The following is a 24,593-nucleotide window of genomic DNA, read 5'->3' on the forward strand; positions in this document are numbered from 1 at the left end:
GCTTAAGTGTGTTTTTCAGGACTATTTTAAACAATATTCAAAGAGTAAGTGATGATTGTTAGTGACTTACATGTATGGATTAGTAGCTGGAAGTCTTAAGTCTTCCACTGACAGCAGACAGTTTATATAGATAGCAAAATAGAGAATAAATACAATTAACTGTGCAGAAAATTACATTATCAGGTGTAAAACAGAATGTATAGCTTGAATTTACTTTAGCTTTCTGAAACAAAAGAGGATGGGTATCCACTGACTTCAGTAGAACTGCCAGTTTCTGATAGCTCAAGGTTAAGCAAATGTCACAAACAGATCTCTTCCGTTATCTATAAGAAAACTAGAGGATTCTTTAGCTGACCACTGGACATGTCTTGCTGGACAGATCTCGTGTCTGCTCTAATGGGAAAAGGAGCAAGATACTATGTGAAGAAAAAAAATAAACCCAAGAGATTTGGTGTTCTAGTCTGCTGGTCGTTTGTTGTTTTGTTGTTTTTTTTTTTTCCTTCATCGTGCATACATACATTTTGCAAAAGAATTTCCGATACCTGATGTTTTTCTATTATGAAAGCAAAAATTCAGAATTGTGTTAATTTAGTTTTTCACTGTGAGATTTTCTGGAAACTTATTTTAGAGTGAAGAATTTTGCTACATTGAGACATGGCATACATTTTGGAGGAAAAAATCTAGTTATATTTAATTCAATTTAAAATATTTCTGAATTTTATGAACATTTATGAGTGCTTATGCCTTACCTCTTTAGGTTTCTCAGGTTATTTCTATATTATAATGGGAAAACATTTACTAACTGCATTTATTTTATTTATTGCTAGGAATATTTATCTTAAGGAAGAAGAATATTCAAATTTTCCAACAGACCAGTACTATGCACAGTTTAATACCACCAGCCGCTGACATTCTGGATGCATCAACCTGAAATATACAGAAGTATGTAGACATATTAAAAAATTTAATTGAGAAATCCCATGTTTTATTATTTTCATCTGTTCCCTACCCTGTTCTAACAGTGCACTCAAACTAAAAGTCTGCTAGGCCACATCTGTGCTAAGAGGAGGAGAGCACTGTAATAGTTTTTGAACTTTGTTTTTCAAAAAAGTATTAGTAGATTCAGTAGTAGGTTGTTTGACTATTGTGTCTCGGGCATAATGGAATATTTACATTTTCCATGCCTTTAGAAATTAATTTCTGGAAAGGAATCAGGATGTAAAATATAATGCTACTTAAAGCAACTTGGTGTGAGAGAGCACTGCTGCTTGACATAGATCACAGGTGATCTACACTTAGCAGATTCTATAGAAAGGGAAAAAAGATGACCTAGGCACAAAATTTTGCGGTTTTTTTTTTTTTTTGAGCTTTCTTTTTTGTTGTGTTTGATTGGTTTTGTTGTTGTTGTTTGGTTTTGGTTTTGTTTTGTTGTTTTTGTTGGTCTTTGTTGTTTTGTTTTGTTTTGTTTTGTTTTGTTTTTTTAAGGCAAAAAAGGCCAGAACAGAAAAACAAGCAAAAAGGAAGAACTGGACAACTTGGTTCAGAAGTGTCACTTTTATTGCCTGATTAGTAGGAATAACAAGAGAAGAAGGACATGTAGTGACAGGACAAGGGATAATGGCTGTAAACTAAAAGAGGGTAGATTTAGATTAGACGAAAGGAAGAAATTCTTCACCATGAGGGTGGTGAGGCACTGGAACAGGCTGCCCAGGGAATTTGTGAATTCACCATCCCTGGAGGTGTTCAGGCCAGGTTGGATGCGGCTTTCAGCAACCTGGTCTAGTGGAAGATGACCCTGTCCATTGCAAGGAGGTTGGACTAGGTGATCTTTATGATCCCTTCTGACCAAAACCCTTCTATGCTTCTGTGAAGATATGGATATTTACTGAGGTGATTATAGTAATAAGACATGACACAGAAATGGAATGTGTGTTATAATAAGTGGGGAAAAGTATGGGGGAAAAATATTCCTACATATGCTGTCACTCATGAGAAATAATGGAGAAAATTTAAGGGCAGTGTGCTTCTGAAAGAGAGTGTAGGGAGGGTTTACAGATGTGATGGAAGAGGGAGCACAAAGCAGGTGTGTACCGAACAAAATCAAGGAGAAAAATCTCAGCTTGAGTGGGGCCATTCAGGGAAACAGTTTGCTTCCTGGCCTTATGGTTACAAAATTGACTTAGCAATGGAAGAGCCAGTCAATGATCCTTGAAAAATTGGCAAGTGATACACATGAGAAGAAAACAGGAAGAAGCAATGGAAGAAACTAACTGCACAAGAGACATGGATGATGGAGATATCCAGAAGGCAAAGAGATGCCATATAGAGGACTGGAAGAAGGATTAGAAGACTTAATGATATAAAACAGATGAAAGAATGAGAGAGAGATGACCAGATATTCGGCTAAACATCCAAGACCTCTAAGAGATTGTAAACGCCTAATAAAAGGAGAGGTGGTTTATGAGAATATGTCTTGAATACGTATTTGTAGCTTGCCAGAATCTGGGATGTAAACTTGTGGTTAAAACTTCCTCATGATATTGGCAAAGAGTCCTCTGATTGTTCTTTGTATCAGGATAAATAATAACTTTGAGTTCTGATGAAACAGATTGAAGATGTCTGCACCAAGCTAAGTAGGAAAGATGTTTAAAGAAACTGAGGCCAAGGTAAACTCTAATGAGTTATTCTCATCTTTGTGAAAGTAATGGCGAATGCATGGTTCTCAAGATAGCTATTATTAGGAAGATTTTGAGGTGTTTGAAGGAAGCATTCCTTGAAAGGGCACTATTCAAACAGGTCTGTTTGCATTCCTTGAAAGGGGACTCTTTTCAAACAGGTCTATTTGCTCAGCTGAAATAGTGTACCTGTGGGATCAGGCTGATACGACTATTTACCATTTTGAACAAAGTAATAACAGCAGAAGTCTGGAAAAGACCATCATGTTAATCCTTCTAGATGGAGAGGAGGAAGCAAATCAAGTAGGGAGAGAGTGTAAAAATGGCTAATGAAGTGTCTTGGGACAGTATAACCCATAGCCAAAAGCTATGTCGCAGTTTTAGTTTATTAATACAAGAGGAACTATTTGCATTATGGGTAGAAACCAGGTAGAAATGCATTATCGCTGGAAAACAGGAACTGAAGAATGTGCTGTTCAGCAAAGTTTGAAGATAAAAGCTGAGAACAGATCACACATGCACTACTAATGATGAGCTGGACTACAAAGGAGTAAGAAGGGATGGGATTCAAGAAATTCTGATGTGGTAGCATTTGGAGATTCATTTATTCGTCAGACTGGGATTCACACATGGATGTATGTCTTTGTAGTATTACCAAATACTGTATTAAATTAACAATCTCAGGAGTGCAGATACTAGAATAGAAAGATCATCAAATGGTTCATTTTGATCTGTGGTGAATATCTCAGTCTCTGACTTTTTGGTTTTTTTAACTAAAGTTTTAGTTATTGGACAGAAAAATCAATAAAGTGTTGAAAAGCTCATGAAGCTGTCTTCGTTTGTCCAACTTGTGTGAGTAGGTTTTTACAGACTTTACAACAGCTGTACTCTGGGTTAATAATCTGGGAAAAGCTATGTATTTAAAGTTTTAAAAAAAAGTTACGGTGGTTGAACTGAGTCCAGTATTCTACTTTTTCCTGGGGTTTTTTTACACTTTTTTTTTTTTACACACTTTTTATAATTCCATACACTGTATGCACAAAACCTTTTCACTTGCTCCTAGGAGGACTTGAAGAACAAGTAATTTTGTATTAGAGATATTTTCATATTAAGCTACCATTCTTTGAATATTGTATATTATGTGATAGATGAACTTGTATTTCCTTCTCTGAAGAGAGGCTTACATTAAATTGATTTTTTTATAGAGATCTAAAGAAGAAGGCCTTCTAAAACTATGGAGTTAATGGATGTTAACAACAGCCAAATTTGGCTAGCTAATACTTCCAAGGATAATGACTATTCCCTGCCTGGTCTATTCATCCTTTCATCTGTTTTAATCTATTGCTATATACTTCCCGAGTTATATCTGGGACATCCTTTTAACAATATCTAGTTGCTTTTAGTTTTCAAAGTTTATACTTCTATAATATTGCAAATTAAACATCGCATATTGATCATTGACAGTATTATTTCGACACTGAAAAGGCAACTTTTAACTTCTATGAGCTGGTCACTGTCTATATTTCATAATATAATTTCACTCATATAATTGTATTTGCTTTTAGTTTTGCTGTAAGCAAGATTCATGTATCAAAAAATATTCAATCTACAGATGAACAAACAGGCAGGTAAAGGAGTGAAGACTGAGAGGTAGCATTGATAGAATATACATGCACCTTTGAAAAATGCATGTCTGTGATGCTGTTGAGCAAGATAATGGTGATTGCTTTCAGGAAAAGACAACACAAAATTACTCTGGCTGTTGTAGAAGCCATCAGTTTATGTTAAGTGACCTTGCTCCTTGCTGTGGGGAATTTCTCCATCCTAAATCTGGAGCAAAGCTCTGACCCAAGGAAATTCTTGGTATAATAGAATCTCATGGCAATCAGTTGTTTTGGATATGTTTGCAGTTCTGTAATGTTTAAATTGCATTGGTACAAATCTTTCTGTGTTTCACTGGAAGGTAAACTAGCTAAATGAGATGTATTTTTCAGTGTATCTCACTACATAGTGAAAAGTGCATAGTTAAGTCTTTGAAATGATAGTAATTGGTGTGAGCAAATGAGTTTGAAATTCTGTGTATCGTTACCCTTCTTCCATTTCTTTCCCTAAAGAGGGACTAAGAAACATGACAGAATAAGTATCCAATTAAATCATCTTCCTCTCTTTGATGAAGGAATATTAGTTTCCATCAAACTGTCTTAGGAACTTGCAGAGCTATAGGTGCTTCTTATTAAATTTAAGAACCGTGATAGAACAGTAGTTTTGCAGACTCCATACCTTTTGTTTGTTTGTTTTGAACCTGATATCTTCCAGCTTTGGTTGGTGCTTGTTAATATTTTTATGAAAATGTTTTAAAATGGTGAACAGCTATTCCCTGTTTTCTTTACAGTTTATTAGACCTCTGTCACATCACCATTTAATCTTCTCTTTTTCTAGGCTGAAGAATCCTTAGTTGGTTCAGTAATTCCTCATTAAACAGCTGTAATGTATATTTCTCGGTCCTTGCTAACCATTTCTGTACTTTAAGAATTTTACTACATAGCCTTTTTGAGATGAAGTCAGAAGATTGTGTAAGAATGGTATTTTCTATTGTATTTTCCATAGTATTTGTATGTATATTTCCATATAATCGCAACATCTGTTTTGTTTTCTTGGCCATTGTTGAGCAGTGAGATGCATTTTCATAGAACTCTATACTCTGACTCAGAGATCTTTTTCTTCAGTAGTATCAGCTCATTCAGGGCCACCAGATATATATAAACTTAAGGTTGTGGGCATTTTGTTTGATTTGGTTTAGTTTGGGTGTTTTTTTTTAGGTTTTATTGTGCATTACTTTTGAGATTTTTTTGTATCAAACTTCACCTACCATTTTATATCTCCCCACTCAGTATCACTAACTTACCATGCAGCTCTTTTCACCATCTTTTTACTACACTGGTAGGTTAATATGAGCAGCAAAGTATACGATCACAATATTTACCTCCTTTTTCACTATGTTGAATAACATTTTACCAGGACAAAGGCTTATGGGACTTGATTAGTTGTTTCTCTTCAAAGCAGACCATTGATTCTTGACAATTTATTTTTGTCCATTTTGTTATGCTGTTCTGTAATCTCTGTAGTCCACATAATGGCTTGAGACATCTACCAATATGTTCCACATAATAAATGATTTTGGTTTGGAAACCTCCCTACTCACACAAAAATTTTCTTAAATCTGTTTGCAATAACCTTATTTCTTCTGACTGCTGCTCCTATAAATTTTGTCTCCTACAGCCTTCTCTTTAAGACTACCTGCTACTTAGGTATTCACAAATTACTACAAATTTTATTACTTAATTAGATCATAGCAACTAGTCAAAATATAAAGGGCCTTGGACAGGTTGTGCTAAAGTAGGTTTCTCATGATTGTAAAGAGTGATAGCCCAGACTCACGAGAATGGTATCTCACGCCAGATAACCACCCTCAAGTACATGTGATGTGTGAATGTCACTGGGCCTGGCCTGTGAATGAGTGGGAACATAACTGAAACAAACATAACGTGAGTGTGGTGTGTTTTTAATAACAGTTATTGAAAAAACTTATTGTGTAATCGCTTAGTCCAGGCCCATATCTGTAAATCCTATAAACTGTCAATGGTTAGTAAAGAGGGCCTCAGCCTGGCTCAGCTCTCTGCTCCGCCCAACTCTGTGCTCCTTCCTGAACAAGATCTCTCTCTCTGTGTGCATCTTTGTCTGCATCCTGGTGTCCATCGTTCCTCATCACCGCAAGTGCTGCCCCGTGTGAGTGTTTGACCCCTCTGAGGCTCTTCATCAAGCAGTGTGTGTGGCGGTGACCACACAATCTGATGGGTGAGTAAATTTTGCTTGTGGCCACATTAATCCCTGGGGTATAATAGGGACGAGCCATCCTCTTTGAAGGAGAGAACTGCGGGATTGCGTTAGTATGGGGCAAGCTGCTTCTCAGGAACATAAATTGTATTTACAGGTTTTACTACATATATTACGTTCTTCTGGGCATCGTATTTCTGAGAAGCAGGTCGCTTCGCTCCTGGTATGGGTGAAAGAGAATTGTGGTTGGTTTCTGAGTGATGGCATGTTTGACAGTAATATTTGGAAAAAGGTTGGGGAACATCTACACACACAAAAGAATTTAGGTTTTGCAGTTCCTGATGATTTACATGTAACTTGGAGATTTGTGTACTCTGCGCTATCACAGTTACAGTCAGCAGAGCAAATAATGCGAGGGCAAAAAGGGGAGTATGGAAAGAAAAACACAAATGAGCAGGTTGCTAATGATTTGAGTCTTAACAGCACTGACAGCACTAATCCTTTTGAGTCAGGATCTGTAGATCTCGAAAAGGAGTCAGATTTATATCCATCATTAATGCCATCACAGCTGTGTAAAGATAAAGCAGAAATTTGTGAGGAGCTGGGTCAGGAGTCTAAAACTCTGCCCACAGCACCTCCTTTGCCTGATTTTAATGGTGTTTACACAGCACACAGTAACCCCTTCCTGACTAAGACATATAGGGAACATAAAGGGGCGATGCAAAAATGCCATGAAAAGGCTATGGAGCACGGCAATTTTTCTTTTGCCTTTTCAGTTATTTACAAACCACAACAATCACCAGAACATGATGGAATACCTTATGAAATGGTTAAGGAGTTTAAAAAATCTGTGCAAGAGAATGGGTTACATAGTCCTTTTACAATGGGAATTATCGAAGGTATTGGTGCCATGTACATAATGACTCCATGAGATTGGAAATTGCTTGCTAAAACAATTTTGACACCAGTGCAATATTCTGTGTGGCAGTTAGAGAATCAAGATCTTGTGACTGAACAGGTCATGGAAAATTTGTCATCAGGAGTAGGGATAAATCAGGATATGTTGCTAGGAACCGGACAGTATATCACTCCACAGGCGCAGGCTGGGCTTCCGCAGCAGGTTTCTGAACAGGCAACTTGTCTTGCTATTATGGCGTGGTGTCGGGTCCCGGAGTCAGGGCAGTGCGTAAGCTCGTTTGCAACTATAAGACAGGGACTGCAGGAGTCTTACAGAAACTTCATTGACAGACTGCAAACTGCTTATAGCAAGGCAGGTTGAAAATGAAGATGCAGCAAAAGTTTTACTACTTCAACTGGCATATGAAAACGCTAACTCTCATTGCCAGGCTGCTTTGTTGTCGGTGAAAGGTAAAGCCACTGATGTCGCGCAATATGTTAAGGTTTGTCAGAATATAGGGACTGAAACAGATCAGGCTTCAGTATTAGCAGCCGCGTTGTCTCAGCTAAGTGTAAATCAAGTGAGTCTTAAGTGCTTTATTTGTGATAATGAGGGTCATGTCAGTAAATACTGTCCTCAAAAGCGCTATAAAAAGCAGAGAGGGTGCTCATCGCAGTTGTGCCCTTGCTGTCAGAACGGATATCACTGGAGTAATTCCTGCAAATCTCAGTTTGATAGATCAGGGAAGCCCCTGCTGGGAAATGGCAAGAGGGGCGCGAAACTCGGTGCCCTGCAATCCAACAGGGTTTGGAATCTGACCTCTCAGCCACAGAACGATCTCTCCCCCGAGAGCAGCAATAGTATCGCAATCCGGCGCACAGTCTATGATCTCATCCCTGTAATCGCAGGCAGCGCCGGGTTGGATTTGGCAACTGCGACAGAATTGTTAATTACAGAATCCTGGATATATACAGTAGGTACCTCTGTATGGGGACCTTTGCCTAATGGATTTTTTGGATTGATTATTGGATTCTCTACTGCTAGTGTACAAGGTATATTTGTCCTTTCTGGTGTAACTGATGCAGACTATGTTGGAGAGATTAAAATCATGTTTACAGCGACTCGGATTCCCTGCAAAATTCTAGCTAATCAGCAAATTGCACAACTGTTGCTCTTGCCTACTGGGTCCCTCAAATAGTTACAGCTGAACAAGGTGATTTTGGTTTTGGGATTTCTGGCCAACCACAAGTATTTTGGTCCCAGGAGATTTCTACACAGCAACCCTTGCTTACTGTTTCAATTCAGGGCAGAACCTTTACAGGGCTAGTGGATACTGGCACTGATGTTTCTATCATTTCTAAATAAGACTGGCCAGGAAATTGGCCCCTAAAAGTAGCTATGACCACAATTGTTGGAATTGGAGGAACTCAAACAGTGCTCGGATGTTACAGGTTGTTGGCCCAGATAATATCTCAGCTTGGATTCAGCCATATGTGTTACAGACTGCTATCAACCTTTGGGGTAGGGATTTGCTATGCCAATGGCATGACTTTAACCACTGCAGGCACAAATTTATCTTAAGGGTCTCCTATCTAAAGCCCCTGCTCAAACTTACTGGGTTGTCAGCCAGGCCGGTTTGGGTCAACCAGTGGCCCTTGAAAGGGGAAAAATTGCTCCAGGCTCATTCACTAGTTTGAGAACAGTTGCAGGCAGGACGCATAGTACCTTCCACAAGTCCGTGGGACACTCCCATTTTTGTTATTCCAGAAAAATCAGGGAAATGGTGCTTGCTACAAGATTTATGTGCAATTAATGTAGTAATGCAACCTATGGGAGCCATACAACCTGGAGTCCCGGATCCCACTATGCAGCCTAGTAATTGGATGCTACAGATTATACATTAAAGAATTGTTTTTTTACCATTCCACTACATCCTGACAATTGTCAGTATTTTGCTTTCTCAGTTCCCAGCATTAACAATGCTTAACCTATGCAACGTTATCAGTGGACCGTTTTACCACAGGGCATGATGAACAGCCCCACAGTTTGTCAGCTTGTTGTGAGTACTGCTGTGCAGCCTACACGTGAGGCATTCACAGAGGCTATAATATATCATTATGTGGACAACATCTTAGTTTGTGCTGAGCAATCTGATTATCTACAGAGTGCGGTAACACACTTCCTTCAAGCTCTGAAACTTCACAGCTTATCAGTTGCATAGGGAAAAGCACAGACTGTGCCTCCTCGGAAATATTTAGGCTGGATTTTAAGAGAAACTATGATCAAACCCCAACCTCTGACAATTAATAATGATATTAAGACATTGAATAATTTACAGAAATTGATGGGTACAGCTAACTGGGTACGACCCATGCTTGGAATTTCTAACCATGAACTCTGGTATCTGTTTAATTTGCTGAAAGGAGATTCAGATTTAACATGTCCTCACACTCTAACTCCACAAGCACAGAGAGAATTAGAGCTGGTAGCACACAAAATTACAAACTTGAAGGCTGACAGCATTCGATTGAACTTGCAGACATGTCTATTTACAGTTACAAAAAACAACCTGTGGCTATTGTGGGACAGTATGATGAGAATGCAAACAGACTGATATACTTGGAATGGATTTTTTTGCCCAATTCTTTCCGTAAAACTATTACTCAGCCCCTGAAATCGATTGTTACTTTGATCAAAAAAGGCAGAGGACGGATTCAGGTCTTAGTGGGCCGTGACCCATCTGTCATACATGTACAATTTGTGAAATCTGATTTTGATTTTTTTTATTCACAATCTATGTCCTTGCAAATTGCACTGGCTGATTTTCTTAACAGCATAGCTTTTGGCATGCCTAAATATAAAATGCTGCCGAATCTGCATGTCTTTGACATCAGACCATTCTGTCTCACATGCTCGCACAGTTTTTGTTTATGATTCGGGGAAGTCTCATAAAGCTGTAGTGGTCTGGTGTGAAGATAATGATTGGCATCATTCTTTTAAAGCTATTGAAGGTTCAACCGAATTAATAGAACTTGGCACAGCTTTACATGCCTTAGAGCTTTTTAGGGAGGAACCTCTAAATTTGGTTTGTGATTCTGAGTACGTAATCAAGGTCCTACAGTGCATCCCCTCTGCTTTTCTTACAGAAATCTTGCAACAGCAGCTCTTTGAAATGTTTGTATCATTGCAAACTCCATTACAGCTTTGCAAACTGTTTTTGTTACTCAGATACACTCTCGTACAACTTTACCAAGTCTCATAACAGAAGGGAATGCAGTTGTGGACTCTTATATTGTAGCTGCAGTCTGCTTCTAGTCTATCAGGGCTTCACATGCTTTTTTCCATCAGAATGCTGCTGCTTTTAAAAAGATGTTTGGTCTCACTCTTGAACAAGTGAGAGACATAGTGCACTCTTGCCTGGAATGTCATGGTCTGATTACAAGTTTGCCCTCCCTTGGAGATAACCCTCACAGGCTCCCAGCTAATGCCATTTGGCAGTCTGATGCTACACGTCTGATCTTTTGGCCGTTTGAAATATGTACATGTTTCTATAGATACTTTTTCAGGTATGCTTTGTGCACCTGCTCGTATGAGTGAGAAAAGCAGAGATGTTCCGTGCCACTGGACCCGCTGTTTTGCTAGGCTGGGTGTGCCACAACAGGTTGAAACTGACAACAGTCCTGGGTAAACTGCTAGATCCACGCAATATTTTTTACAGCAGTGGGGTGTTTCACATGCCACAGGTATTCCACTGTTGGAGAATGGCTAAATGAGAAAGGCCATGGATCATGGGAATGTTTGTACGGGCAGAGCCAATTCTAAATAGTATGTTAGCGAGACTAGGCCTTAGGCCTTGGCTGAAACTGCTAGTCATGCTGACAGCAGCAGAACAGCAGGGACACCATGACCCTGGAGTATTGTAAACAACTTTGAGGAGGTGTGTCGTGGTTGAGACGGACAAACAACATAGACCAAGTTCTTCCAGGATGAAAGTAGTAGATGCCATTTATTGCCACAAGTGCATTTGTATACAGTTTTACCAATTCATGTGTCTCTTCACTATTGGTTACAAGTTACAGCAGTAACATCTCATTGGCTAATTTTGCCATCATCAATGTTACTCTTCTACTCCCTTCTCTCTCACAAGTACATCCTTAACATCTCTGGATACTCCTTTACTCCCATCTTTCTCATGGGTAGGCCTTCATATCTTCAAGGCTAATTTCTGTTCCCATGCCCTCTGTCAGGGAATCCACGGACCCACCATAGTCCCCCACAGAGGTGAGAGCCATAAGAATGAGAGGGTTGCACAACTAGCTAATCTCAAGTAGGAGGACTATGTAAATGATTAATTAGTGACTTAAAACAATCATAGATCGACTAGTAGGCATAATTAGTGTGAACTGTATAAATGAGCGCTATTCGGGCTAATAAATTGAATCATGCTTTATCACTCACACTAAGTTGGCTGCATGTTATTCCCCGCCACGCACAAGTGGCACCTGTACAGGGACCTATGGCGACTTTATCGTTCGGAGCGGCGGACACAGACAAGCACCGATAGCAGCGACCGGGGGGCAAAGATCGACCAAACGCTGGTTTCTACGGCGTGTCAACCATAGAAGCCTGAACCGTCCAAAAGGGGTTCGCCGTCTGTGAGGGCTGCTGGAAAGGCTGCAACAGAGAACTGTGTAAACGAATTAATCAAGGTGCCTTAATCAAGGAGCAGAAAAGAGTGCCGGCAACATGGATCTCGAGGTAGCCCTAGATCTTTTACAGCACTTTTTAGAAAAGCGGGGGGTAGATTGCATTAAGCAATTGTCGGGTTTAGTCGCATTAGGAAGAGTAAAAGGGTACTTTCAGAACCCTGACTCAATTTTTGACGTAGCGGAATGGCGAAGGTTAGGTGATGTTTTATGGGGTATGGTTATAGATGAAGATAAATCTGTAAAAAAGTTAATGAAGCCGTGGTGTGAGATAGTTACTAATATTAAGAGATATCAGTTAGAAAAGAACCTAGCAGCAGTAGCTATGGAACAGTTGGGGGGTGCAGAAGCTACAGCAGGACTTTTAACTTTTGGGGGGAATCATATTCCTGTGCCTGCTATGGGGTGTCCTATCCCAGTACATCATGAAGCAAAGGAACTGAGTACAGAACCGCCTCCCATTCCCCCACGATCTAATGTAACTACTGCGGAACCATCTGCCCCCCCCCCATCTGAGGAGGAGGAAATGAAACCAGTACGCTTTCAGAATAAACCAAAAGAGAACGATGAAGAAGTTACAACTCCAACTCCCATGAGCTGCCCTAGGGTGACTCCTGTGAATTGGAGGAGAATCATAAGACAAGCAGTGGAAGAAAAACAACTTGATGTGGCTAGTAATATTTCTGAAAGCTTTGCTTTTCCAGTGAAATACGATGTGGGGAATGATGGAAATCTTGAAGGTATGCATCAATCACTAGACTGGAAATTACTATCTCAATTGAGAACAACAGTGAATGAATCAGGAATACATGGCGAACCAACAAAACAACTGTTAAATTACATCTGGGGAGGAACCATCCTATGCCCAGAGGACATTAAAGGTATTATTAGGATGATTATGACTCAGTCGCAACAGTTGTTACGGCAAGCACATTGGCAGCAATATTGCGAAGTGTCCGCTCACCAACTTCGGCAGCAAGGTGATGGTCTTTGGGGAGTAACAGTTGAACAGTTAATGGGAACAGATAGATATGCTTCCGTTGACATGCAGATTCAGCAGGGACCGGATGTTTGCTCAGAGTCTATGCGAACCGCGCGATTAGTGATAGCAGAAGTTAAGACAAGCCCTCCCTCACCATCATACAGGTCAATAAAACAGGGCAGAGATGAGACTTTTTCACAATTTGTAGATAGGGTGACTTCAGCGATAGACCAATCTGATGTGCAAGAGTGGATGAAGGGAGCATTATTGAGGCAATGTGTTATGGAAAATACTAATCCCTCCACCAAGTCTATCATACTAACTTTGCCAGGAGATGCTACCATAGAACAGATGCTAGATCGCATGAGCAGGGTGCCAGTGAGTCCACAAGCTATGTTAGTCGAAGCAGTGCGAGAGCTAGGAAAAGACCTTATACAGGCACAACAACAAGCCTTCGTAGCCTTAGCACCTCTAAAACAGTCTGAGACACAGCCCCGACTCACAATGCAGAGAGGAAACAAATGTTTCCGCTGTGGACAAGAAGGACACATCAGAAGACAGTGCTGGGCTCAACAAGTTTGGTGTGAAACTGCAACATGAATAACCACAGTACCCCAGCGTGTCGTCAAGCGGGAAACGGACAATCGAGCGTGAGAGGTTGCCGCACTATGACAACAATTGCAGCCCCCTTTCAACTGAGTGGAATGCCAGGGCTAGCGCAACAACAGCAGCATCTAGCACCGAGTCCCAGCTCCAACCCGTTCCTACGCAATCCCTGCCCCTAGCCACTAGAGGGAGCCTCGGATTGGACTTGGCAACAGCAGTAGACTTCACATTGATAGATCAACGACCACAAAAGATCAACACAACCACGTTTGGACCTATAATGATTAATGGCAAGCCGCAAGGTGCATTGCTATTTGGATGATCATCAAGTGGATTAAAAGGACTCCTTGTTCTACCTGGGTTATCGATGCGGACTTTAAAGGGACAATATCTATAGTAGTACAGACATCGTTTCCCCCTAAACATATTCCATCCAGAAGCAAAATTCCACAACTAGTTCCTATTCCACAACTGACTGAAAACATGGAAGCATTGTCTCCAAAGGAACGAGGAACAGCTGGATTTGGATCAACAGGAGGCCTAGCCATGTTAACAATGGCCATGAATCGCCGACCAGTGACATCGGTTACACTGTGCAATGGAGGAGAGCAGATCATCTTAGAGGCACTCCTGGATACAGGAGCTGACCTTACCATCGTAGCAAAAGAACAATGGCCTCGTCATTGGCCATTGTTGCCCATGGCCAGAGGAGTAGAAGGAGTAGGAGGCTCCTCCTCCGTCCTGCGCAGCAGAGACCGTGTTTCCGTTGTCATAGATGGTAGGACAGCATCAACTCACATTACTGTTATGACCTTGCCTCAAGGAGTTAATGGACTAATTTGTCATGATGTCCTGGACCAATTAGGAGTTATTCTCACCACCGAAAAGCCTTTTTAGTAATGGTCACTGCAGCCTGGACTTTCCCGATCCCATTGTGTTGGCTGACTGATTCTCCAATATGGGTCGAGCAGTGGCCGTTGAAAAAGGAAAGTCTGAAAGCTGCACATCAGCTAGTAGAAGAACAGCTACAGCAGGGTCATCTGAAACTATCTACAAGTCCATGGAACACACCTATTTTTGTAATCAAGAAAAAAATCAGGAAAATTTTGACTTCTGCACAATTTACGGGCAGTGAATGCACAGATGCAAGTGACGGGAGCTTTGCAACCTGGACTGCCTAATCCTGCGATGCTGCCTGATCAATGGCATCTGCTAGTAGTGGACTTAAAAGACTGTTTCTTTACAGTTCGCCTGCATCCAGACGACACTCAAAAATTCGCGTTCACTTTACCATCAATAAATAGAGAAGCACCTGCTCAACGATTTGAGTGGACGGTGCTTCCCCAAGGTATGAAAAACAGCCCAACACTGTCAGCTCTTCATGGACAATACATTACGACCAGTTCGATCAGCATGGCCAGGATCAGTAATATACCATTATATGGACGATATCTTGATAGCTCAAAAGGAACCTTTTACTGAACAACAAGAAGAATTTTTATCACAGGCCTTAAAACGCGAAGGACTAATCATTGCTCCAGAAAAAATTCAAAAAACAGCCCCATAGAAATACTTGGGTTGGCAAATCTCTGAATCTCAAATTCAGCCACAAAAATTGGAAATAAAAACTGACATTTGTACATTAAATGACGCACAGAAAGTAATGAGAGATTTGCAGTGGCTAAGGCCAGTTGTAGGGATCCCCAATGAAGACTTAGATATTTTACGGCCACTACTGCAGGGAGTAGATCCAGCCAAGCCTATATACATGTCTCCTCCACAAGAAGAAACTCTCCAGCGAATAGCTACGCAAATCACCCATCGTTGGGTTGATCGACGTGACCCAGCTATTCCTGTGGATCTGACCATTCTCAACGGGCCCTCTCTACTCATAGGTGCACTGACACAGTGCAAAAAGAAAAAGGGGGAGAAGGTCTGAGTTTTAGAATGGTTGTATACAAAGCTGCAACCACAGAAAATGATACAACAAAAGCTAGAAAATTTAGCTGAATTAGTCAGGAAAGGAAGAACACGCATTCTACAAATTACAGGAACTGAACCAGGAATCATTAGATTACCTATAAAAAGGGAAATGTTAGAATGGTGTATTCGACAATCAGAAGAACTTCAGATCAGCTTGCTATTGGCAGCAAATGGTATAGTAGTGGACTCTATCAAGTCACTAATACTTCAGTGGGTTAGTCAAAACAGTTGGATCATGCCTTCTAAGAGAAGTGAGATGCCGTTACCTGATGCAATCACAGTGTTCACTGATGCAGGGAAGAAGTCTCGACGAGCAGCTGCTACCTGTTTGGACAGTGGAGTGTGGCACCATCACATCCTCCCTGCGGTGCCAGGAGACTCACTCCAGACTCTAGAACTAGCTGCAGTAGTATGAGCTGTCCTTCAGTGGCATGACCGTGAACTTAACATCATAACTGACTCACTTTACGTCGCTGGTATCCTACAAAGAATAGAGGGTGCCAGACTCAAGGAAGTCAAGAATCCTCGCCTTTATGAGCTCTTTTGTCAGTTACAGTCCGCATTACAACAGAGACGTCATCCATATGCGGTCATCCACATCAGGAGCCATATGTGGACAGAAGGCTTGGGCGAAGGAAATCACAGAGCTGATCGATTAGTAGCAGTCACAGTACCACTGAATGACTTTGTCAAAGCATGAGAAACGCATAGCGTTTTCCATCAGAATGCCAAAGGACTACATAAGCAATTCAACATCACTATGGAAGAAGCCAAAGGAATAGTACGAGCTTGCCCAGAATGCAGTCATCATGGTCCAGGACTGGGCATGGGAGTTAACCCTAGAGGCCTAGGACCATGTGAATTATGGCAGATGGACGTTACTCACATGCCAGAATTTGGGAGACACAAATACGTACATGTAACGATAGATACATTTAGTAGATTTATATGGGTAATGCCCCAAGCTGGGGAAAAAGCGATACATGTGATACACCATTTAACAAGTTACTTTGCAGTAATGGGGGTCCCATAAAAGATAAAAACAGACAATGGACCAGCTTACATTAGTGAAAAAATGAGAAAGTTCTGCCAAATGTGGGGGGTCACGCATGTCACAGGTATCCCCCATTCACCGACGGGACAAGCCATTGTTGAAAGGGCAAATCAAACACTGAAAAGGACTGCAGTGGGTTCTGTCGTGCTGGACCAAGGCTGCTCCCGCCATTGATGTTCCTCAATCTGATTCTCCAGAACGTCGTCATACCAGCGCCCAGACAACAGAACAAATGGATCAGGAACTGTGTCTGTGTAATCACTTTAATGAGCATGGTAACATTAACTAACTGCTTAGTCCCAAAAACCTCTTTTGATCCTAGAGAAAATGTATGGGTAACCTTAAGTAGGTCACTTAACACCGCAACCTTTTGTGCTAGTTTATCTACTCCCAGTGCACCCTTTATTACTTGTCTAACAGGAATACCGTTGAATGAGTCCGATTGGGAAATGTTAAACCAGACATTCAGAAATAGTAAAAAACAATGGGCGGATCCGAAGGGAAATGAAGATAGATATCTTGGGAGAGCAAAAAACGTGAGTGATTGGTTTGGAAAGTATGATGTCTGGGATGACCGTCTCCCTATTGGCCCAGAACCCCAGGAGATTGAGCTTGTAGATTTCCTAAATGCTTCTTTTTGTGTCTTTGTTAACGCTTCCAAAAACCCCTGCAATGAAGGGACTCGCTATGCATGTGACACCACTGTTGAAACCTCTGTTTATCCAACTGGAAATATGCCGAGATGGGAGAAATGGTGCAGCGTGTTTACTAGGAATAAAAGCGATCCAGCTCCCACTACCACATTCCCGAGAAGATTGCTAGCTGGATTGTATCTTATTTGTGGTAACGGAGCATGGAATGGAATTCCTTTCCGACCTATTGGTGGTCCATGAACAATTGGCCGCTTAAGTCTAGCAATGCTGCATCATCATCCTAATAGAACTCATCCAACACACTGGAAAAGAAGTGTAGCTGTCACGTTAGAAGAAAATTGTGATGATAATGTAAAACTATGGAATTATTGGGAAACCTTTGCTGCTTCACTGTTTCTCCCAGGCTTAGCTGCTGGTAAAGCGCATTCTAACCTAGAGAAATTGTCCTGTTGGGTCATTAAACAAGCAAATATGACTAGTAGAATTTTAGGAGAAATAGTAGATGATTTAGCACAGACTCAGCATGCTGTCTTACAAAATTGTATGGCAATAGACTTTTTCCTTTTAGCCCATGGGCATGGATGTGAAGAATTTGACAGGCTCTGTTGCATGGATCTCGAAGATCATTCTAAGTCCATTCATGGGCAAATAAAAAGGCTATTCGACCATACTAATAAAATTAAAGAAGATAAAGGAATTTTTGGTCTTGAGAGCCTTGCAAGTTGGTCTGGCCTGTCAGGATGGATAAAGAGCTTACTTCAGAGTATTATACTTATCATAATTGTAGTTGTAATAGTAATAATGTTATTTTCTTGCTTATTATCATGTATTCGAAAAGGCTTAGATCGTATGATGAATCAAGCTCTGCTCGTACAAAAAGAAAAAGGGGGAATTGTTGGAGAATGGCTAAATGAGAAAGGCCATGGATCATGGGAACGTTTGTGCGGGCAGAGCCAATTCTAAATAGTATGTTAGCGAGACTAGGCCTCAGGCCTTGGCTGAAACTGCTAGTCATGCTGACAGCAGCAGAACAGCAGGGACACTGCGACCCTGGAGTATCGTAAACAACTTTAAGGAGGTGAGAGCCATAAGAATGAGGGGGTTGCACAACTAGCTAATCTCAAGTAGGAGGACTATGTAAATGATTAATTAGTGACTTAAACCAATCATAGATCGACTAGTAGGCATAATTAGTGTGAACTGTATAAATGAGTGCTATTCGGGCTAATAAATTGAATCATGCTTTATCACTCACACTGAGTTGGCTGCATGTTATTCCCTGCCACGCGCATTCCATGTTCTCCCACTGGTCAGGCTATCATTGAACAAGCACATTCCACACTGAAACAAATGTTGTTAAAACAAAAAAGGGGGAATATGATGCCTCAATAACAATTAGACAATGCAACATATACTTTAAATTTTTTTAATTGTACCATGTCTCCCTCCTCTATCGCAGCAGTGGAAAAACACTTCCGTGTTCCAGATTCACTATCTCAGAGACCAAAGGTTTTGTACCAGGATCCCCTGCACAACAGTCAGTGGCAAGGGCCTGTAGAACTAATCACCCTGGGGGAGGGGGTATGCTTGTGTTCTTCTTTCAACAGGACCAAAGTGGCTTCCTGTGAAATACGTTAAACCTTTCTATGAGCTGGACAAACACGACTCAGGACCCATTACCAGAGATGCAGCACCTGTCCCTGCAGCAGAGGGTAATGAAGAAACAGAAGAGACACAAGAGAGAGGCCAGTGATGTTACCTGGGGACAGCTAAGAAGTTACAGCAAAACGCAAGTACTATGCTGGCAGCAGGCCACTCACTCCAGTTAACACCTTCTTTGCCTATTTGGCTATCATCTCCTACAACAGTGCAGTAACAGTGAGACACACAGGGTAGGTGGTGCATGGATACCACCAGAAGGTCAATTGCTGGAAAACAAGGATTGGATTAAATTTAGTCAAACGCAACAGTGTTTTGTTGAGACCCCTCCTGTATGTATTTCTAAGAAACCTATTAACAGTTGCTTGTCAGAGAAGTTTTGTCTGTTTTATCAGTGATGAGGAGATGGAAATGTGGCTCCGAGCAATTTGGTTTTTGTTTCCATTTGGGGTCTTAATGTGTAAGGTATATATGACATTTTGAGTTTGTACTGGGCCCCTTGTAAATTAGAGGGATTAGCATATCAGAATTGTACAGATTACTAACTGATAAAAAAAAAAAAATCTTTCAATGCATTTGTTTTCCTTATTAGGATGACTAACCAGCCTTCTCCAATATTTGTTAATAACTACAATTGTCATAATTTGTATTATTCTATTCTATTGTAGGTTGATTTGTAATGATAATGTATAACAGGAAAATGACACATAAGGTATGATGATCCACAGTGGGCATTCAAACTCACCAACAGAATGCCCCCTTTTGACTTTGGAGGCAAGAGGTGACTGCACCACCACTCCAAAGTAGTTTGTCAGATGACTGTGGTCACAGGCTGGATTGTGAGGCAGTTACACATTCCCCTGAAATCTGGAGCCTTCAATGAGGAGATTGATGGCTCTTTAGCACCTTCTGTGCCCCACTGTGCCTGTCCCCACATATACACCTAGAGTGGTACCGAGGTGTTGTCAGTCAGCTTCACCTCTACCAACTGGTGGGGCAGGGAGGGGTGGGACCCTTGGTCAGTTGACAGGGTCTTTAACAAAGAAGGTGCCCAGACTAGCTGCAAAGCTTCTGGGCTGTGTTGTAATGCCCACAGCTACATCTGACCAGACTATAAAACGGGGTTCCCACCGAAGACACCCTTTGAGTGGTCTTCTCAGAGCTGCAGATCTGTGAACTGGAGCCCTCTCCTTAGACAGGAACACGGTCTAAGGAAACTTCCTGGGATTGAGAACACCTCATCTCTTCATTTGGGTGAGTGATTACTTACTGGATGTATTCTTGAATGAGTCTTGGCCTAACCCAGGCGAGTGATTATTTCTTGTGAGTACCCTGAAGTAAGAGGCCTCTAGTTTTGTTTCTTGTGAGTGACTACATGCACGTTGTGGATCCTCATTATTCTCATGTTATTGTATTCAAATAATCTCCTCAACTAATACCTGAACCTGTATTTTATGTTATGTTGTCAGAGTGCTAAATATGTGTAATACTATTGAAATTGAATTATAGTGTCTATGAGTGAAATCAAGTAAAACAACACCTCCAGAGAGCAGTCTCAGCTAATGTGCAAGGCTTGATCTAGGATTTAGCCAGTGCCTTGCAAAACAATTGTGTAATTTTTAAGAATTAGCACTGTAAGACATAATGGCTAACATTATCTAATAGCATAAAGTGATTAGACCCAAAAACTTGGTTTTCAGGCCTCAATCTGCATATATGGGTTTTTGTGGGAATCGGATGTGCTTGTGTAATGTTTTTTCTTGTAGTCCTCCGAATCATCTGGAGAATGATACAGAATGCAAAGACGAATAAAGCCAGGGTCCTTGTTGTTCTCCTGTTGTGAACCTGATGTTCCAAAACAAAAAAGGGGGAGATGTTGGAAAGTAAAGATGTGGGAAAGCAAGATGTGTGGTTCCAGCCACCTGGATGATAAAGGAAGATCAATACTAACATGACCATCTGGATGGTCAAAGAAGAAATAGTAGTAACATAATTATATCGTAGCAACTAGTCAAAATATAAAGGGCCTTGGACAGGTTGTGCTGAAGTACATTTCTTATACTTGTAAAGAGTGACAGCCTAGACTCACAAGAATGGTATGTTGGGCCAGATAACCACCCCCATGTACATGTGATGTGTGAATGTCGTTGGGCCTGGTCTGTGAATGAGTGGGTATGTAACTGAAACAAACATAACATGTGTGAGATGTGGTTTTAGTAACAATTATTGAGAAAACATCTTGTTTAACCTCTTAGTCCAGGCCTGTATCTGTAAATCTTAGAAACTGTCAATGGTTAATAAAGAGGGTCTCAGCCTGGCTCAGCTCTCTGCTCTGCCCGGCTCTGTACTCCTTCCTGAACAAGATCTCTGCCTGTGAGTACATCTTTGTCTGCATCCCGGTGTGCGTCGTTCCTCATTGCCGCACTTGATAACGTTTAATTTTGCTTACTTTTATTTTTTTAATAGTTATTATCTTAACTAGGAATTTTCATAACATCTAGCAAATTTAAAAATATTCCCACTGGCTTTATTTTACTGCATAGATGAGAGAGACAAAATAAACTACAGAAACAAAAAAAATCCCTGTTACCTTCATGCCAGTGGGCTGTTTATTTTCTTCCAATAATATATGAATGTTCTAGTTTTATCAGTTAATTAAAAGTTTAAAGAAAAATAAGTCAGCTGTTTTATTTGCTATTTTACAAGAAGAGATGGCTGAGTTACTAATGTAATAACATTTCTTCCTCTGACTTATAAAAGCCTAGTAAGAGTCTTACAGATATTAGTGAGCTTTGGGTCACAGTAGCTAATGAAATACAGCTTTGAAGTAAAATGTAATACTTCTCTTAAAGTTAGGGTGTTTGCATGGTACAAGAAAGATGTTTAAAGTGTATCTCCAACTTCATAATAAAAAACTGAGGAAAAAAAAAAAGCAATTTTTCAGCTAAAACAAAACCCCAGAACATCATAAATCCAAAAGGAGTGAACAGACCTTATAAAATAATATCTTGGTGTTTTTCTGGCTCAGCTTTCGCCATTCACTAAATTTTTTCATCTGTTGGCATGAATAAAATTAACCTCTGAATTGAACTAATCAGAATTAAGCCTATTATATTAGTGAATTTTGGTTTGGTGAACAACATTCGATTTATATTATTACAAGTCATTAAATTCTATACAAATAGAAGAAATGTCTATTGGAAGAGTGCAAATCTTCATGTGTAAAATTGGTATACTAATATGGATTTGGAGGAGTTCACCTAGTAAATTGCTGCTGCTGCTTTGACAAGTTGCATAAGTTATTATAGCAATATTAAAGAGATTTCTACTCTTGTAAACATAGCTATTTCAAATACTGAAAAATTATTATAGAAAAGAGTATTAATTTTTTTTCTATTCTGTTTCATATTTCTGTGAGGATCTTGATATTTCTGTGTTCAAATGAGTTATTTTTAGAACACTTTCTCATAACCAGTTTTTAATTACTTGTATTAAACTGAAGATATCGTTTAGTATCCAATTCAAGGGACATTAACGTCAAAACTCGGCAATGTAGGCAGATATATTACATAATCATAAATTCAGTGTACAAATAAACAAGGTGAACTGTTCATAGACAAAGGGCCATATAGATTTTAAACTGGAAGAAAGTTTCTGAATGGGAAAAAGAATCAGTTTCTGAACAGATAAACTATATTTTACTAAGGTTTCCTGGTTTTCCTGATGCAAGGGTGAAGTTAGGCTTTATTTGCATCTTTTAGTGAAGTGTTATTAGTATTTTCTGCTTATCTAATGTTAGTTTAGTAATGCTAATAAACAAAAGGATTTAATGAAGATGGATCAGTTCTGGTTTTCAGACTATAATTGTACTCTTCTTTATTTGCTTCTCATGTACCTCCATGTTTCTTTCCTGAGGAGACTGTGTTCATTCCCAGCCCTGTAATACATCAAAACTGTACTTCAAATTCTTGAAGCAAGGACATATTCTGTATGACTTAAGGAGAAATTTAGTAGTAAGTAAATTTTATATGTGATTTCTGTCATATCACATTGTGATTATTATTAGTGTGAAATGCTTTTCAGATGACATCACATGGAACCAGGAAAAACTGAATCTCTAGCAGACATTCTACTCAAAGGCTGATGATGTACTGGGAGTATGAGGAGTACTTCAGACAATAGTTTAATCAGGATAGATACTGCTTTTTGGAAGCAGAATTTTATCTAAAGGTGAATTTATTTAAGGGTTAGTTTAGCTTATTTTTTTTTAAATGAACTTTATAAATAGATGACCGCAACTGTTCTGTATGTTTCTGTTGTTACAGTTACGTATCTGTGCCTGTTTTTGTATGAATCTTTGAATACTTCTTTAGGACTTTAGCATACTTTGTGTTTGTTTAAATGCTTTTTCAAATAAAATGTCCTCTTATTTCTAGATTTATTTCAAGAATTATTAAATGGGACTGCACTGCACAGCCAGACACCTTACTGATTGTATGTACTACCTGCATTTTATGCAGTAACCTTCAGAAAGATACTCCTCTTACTGCAGTTCAAAGCCATAGTTCTTCTTGACTGAACTGTCAGCCAGGAGAATTGATCAGAGTGTATAGAGGAGACTAGTCGTGAAAAGTGAGTGCCATATAAATATAGATTTGTCCCAAGTTTAGAGAAAATTCCACTGGTTACTTCAGTGGTGTATAAATACTTGCATGAGTATTTGCCATCAGGCGAGGAGGACGTTGCTGTTGGATTTTTTCTTGTTGATGCTCTAACTCAGAAATGTAGTGCTGCTCAGCAAAATTATAGTGAACTCTGACCCTGAGAAGTCTAAATCCTGTGGCTTCTTATTAGCAATCATAATTCGTCACAGTATAAACCACAAAAATCTTGTCTGTAGAAGAAACCGCAGAAAATAAACAGCAGCCACTAGACGTCATAGTAGAAATTGCACAATTGCAGTTAACATAGCAAAAGATAGTCATGTTAAGCTCCAGAAAAAAAGAAAGGCCTCTTCTTTCTATCCTTAGAAAAGATGGATAAAGGTAGATAATTCTTTTGTAATAATATGTGATCTAATGTAATTATCCCGTTTTGCAATAATACAAGAGAGTGGAAGTATTGAGGATCCAGATACATCATCATCACACCAACTTGAAACAAAACAGCAATCCCATATGTGCTCTGGCTATCTTAGCAGAATATTGGCTATTACAGTGGTGGTGTTTGAAATATGTTAAAAAAGAAAGAGTACTGTAAGTACTAGCTATCTATGACACAGCATATCAAAATGAAAAATACTTAGCTTTGAGCTTTATTAAATTTTCTGTGATCTTTTTCCATCAATACAATGTAAGAGTTCGTTCATACAGCTTCGTTGTTTGAAAATGCTAGGAAGGAAGTGAGGATTCGAAAATACTGCATACACAGGACAAAATGACAAAAAAGAAGAGCTAACTACAGAAAAATATTTCCAGTGAAATATTTTGTTTTAAAAAACAGTTAATATTAAAATATTAGTTGCTGTTTTAATGCTGTCAGTG

General features: G+C 39.8%; 1 protein-coding gene across 5 annotated transcripts in view; it reads left to right on the forward strand.

Annotated features, from left to right (window-relative positions):
* Window positions 1–18,645, forward strand: part of RIBC2 (RIB43A domain with coiled-coils 2) — a 33,523-nt gene extending 14,878 nt beyond the window's left edge. For 3 of the 5 annotated variants that reach the window (XM_065856381.2, XM_071816649.1, XM_071816645.1), the window contains exons 7-8: window positions 828–6,530; window positions 11,904–18,645. In XM_065856381.2, coding sequence (XP_065712453.2) covers window positions 828–909 — 82 coding nt within the window. In that variant the 3' untranslated portion in view covers window positions 910–6,530; window positions 11,904–18,645. Of the gene's footprint in view, window positions 1–827; window positions 6,531–11,903 lie in introns of those variants that run through there. The other 2 variants (XM_071816642.1, XM_071816637.1) reach the window with 2 other exon arrangements.
* Window positions 18,646–24,593: the final 5,948 nt, after the last annotated feature.

The sequence above is a fragment of the Patagioenas fasciata genome, chromosome 1, assembly GCF_037038585.1.
Source record: "Patagioenas fasciata isolate bPatFas1 chromosome 1, bPatFas1.hap1, whole genome shotgun sequence".
NCBI classification, from domain to species: Eukaryota; Metazoa; Chordata; class Aves; order Columbiformes; family Columbidae; genus Patagioenas; species Patagioenas fasciata.